Here is a 1,717-nt window from a genome sequence, read left to right on the forward strand (position 1 = left end):
ATATTTAAATTTTATTTAATGTCAGTGTTCAGTTTGTGTTTCTGATAGCAGTTTACCATGAAGTTCGTCTGAGGAACCCCTGCTGGTCCGCTTCATGCAGTCGATCCAGATCCGCTGATCTACAGATCAGATCAGTTCACTTATTCATCCAGATTCAGTTTATTCCTGTGTGCAAATTATAAAGACAGGTTATGTAGATAATCAAAGCCACTGGCGTCCCTCAGCCTGTCAGGGAAATGACCAGGTACGCTGCATCAGTTGTCCTGGTAGAGAAGCCAATCAGTAGTTTTATGGTCTAAATGAAGAAAATGGTAGAAAATACAAAATAAAAGCACAAAATCTGAGGGAAAACGTTCTGTTTGTGGAGCCAGAAAACGTCTCTGGAGATTTTCCTCTGTTCAAATTATGGTGAATGATTCAACACTTCTAGATCTAGATTTATGGATCCTGGTAGGAACCATATCATTTGTTTAAAGCAAATGAGAAGTTTCCAACCCTGAGAAGACGGCAGCAGCGTTCTAACATGGATGTCAGATGATCAGACAGAACGGCGCTCTAAACGGCTCGACCATATTAGCGGTATTGGTAAAGATCGTGACGATGATATCTGTAGAATAAACCAGAGCGACCATCACTCTCTGACCTTTAAGATTTGGGATGATGTCATCTGTGTTCAGTAATTCCACGTCGTTCTTTCCAACTGTCCCAATATTCTGTTGGCATAGAATATAAAGGGGGGGGAGATAAGCAACCAATCATGAGTCAGATGAATGATGATGATGAGTTAGATAATTATTTGATGAAGTTTCTGCTGCTCTTGTATAATTCTTCAGCCCTTGAAGTTGTTCATATTTCTCAATATAAGTTTTAAAACATTTAACCTGTGAACTATCCGGGCAAAGACACGCAGGAAAAGCTGCAGCATCAGCAGAACAAACCGCTTTCTGTCATATCTGCCTCACCAGGATGTGGATAAGTGCTTTGAGTGTGATTCCCGGCGGCCGTACGATCCGGAGCGCCACAGAAACAGCCACCGCATTGAAAATGTCATCTACCTAACGGACCGGAATGGGGACGAGACCTTCTGGAAGTCGGTCAATGGTGCGTATTCCCTGTTGGCTCCAGAGGAACATGTTTCCTTAGAGGGAGGATCCGCTGCTGGGCTGGGAGGCGCTGATGGTTACGCCTCCTGGTGGCCACGATCTCGGGCAGAGTGTCAGTTCTGTCAGCTCCTCCAGAACAGGCTGCAGTTGATGTTTTTCAGCTACATGGAGGTCCGCCCTCTTCAGCACGTTAATCAAAGAGCCACAGCAGCCGCCATGCTGAGGAGGACGGACCGCCATGATGCGGGAGAACATCAGCCTCAACCAGAGTTCTTAAGTAACAACGTACAGATACTTCGTTTCCTTACTTCTGTAGAAATGTCGGCTATCTATACTTTACGAGAGGAATTATTTTTACATTCTACTCCTCGCATTTTTAAAATAGACTCGTTAGTTTTGTTTCATTTAAGCTCCTTTTCATTATGGCCTGTTTGTATTAATAAAAATAAAAACCAGACAATTAATTAGTTTCATCCAGACAATTAATTTCTTTGTGGTTGGACTCGGTGCTGCCCCAACCTGTTGCTCACCACTAAGAAAATTAAGTCTAAGGAAGTTTTCATCCAGAATGGGCTCTATGCACAGCTCCACTACTTCCTGAATTTAAGGCAGCT

At 43.3% G+C, this 1,717-nt stretch overlaps 1 protein-coding gene across 1 annotated transcript in view; it reads left to right on the top strand.

Moving 5' to 3' along the window:
• Positions 1 to 1,717, top strand: part of LOC107103488 (laminin subunit beta-1-like) — a gene marked incomplete at its 3' end in the record, with an annotated part of 70,399 nt that overhangs the window by 30,588 nt on the left and 38,094 nt on the right. Inside the window, exon 4 of the mRNA XM_015403212.1 lies at positions 966 to 1,101. Within this exon, the coding sequence (XP_015258698.1) occupies positions 966 to 1,101 (136 nt within the window). The remainder of the gene's footprint in view (positions 1 to 965; positions 1,102 to 1,717) is intronic.

Source organism: Cyprinodon variegatus, unplaced genomic scaffold, assembly GCF_000732505.1.
Source record: "Cyprinodon variegatus isolate N-32 unplaced genomic scaffold, C_variegatus-1.0 Scaffold1461, whole genome shotgun sequence".
Taxonomy (NCBI): domain Eukaryota; kingdom Metazoa; phylum Chordata; class Actinopteri; order Cyprinodontiformes; family Cyprinodontidae; genus Cyprinodon; species Cyprinodon variegatus.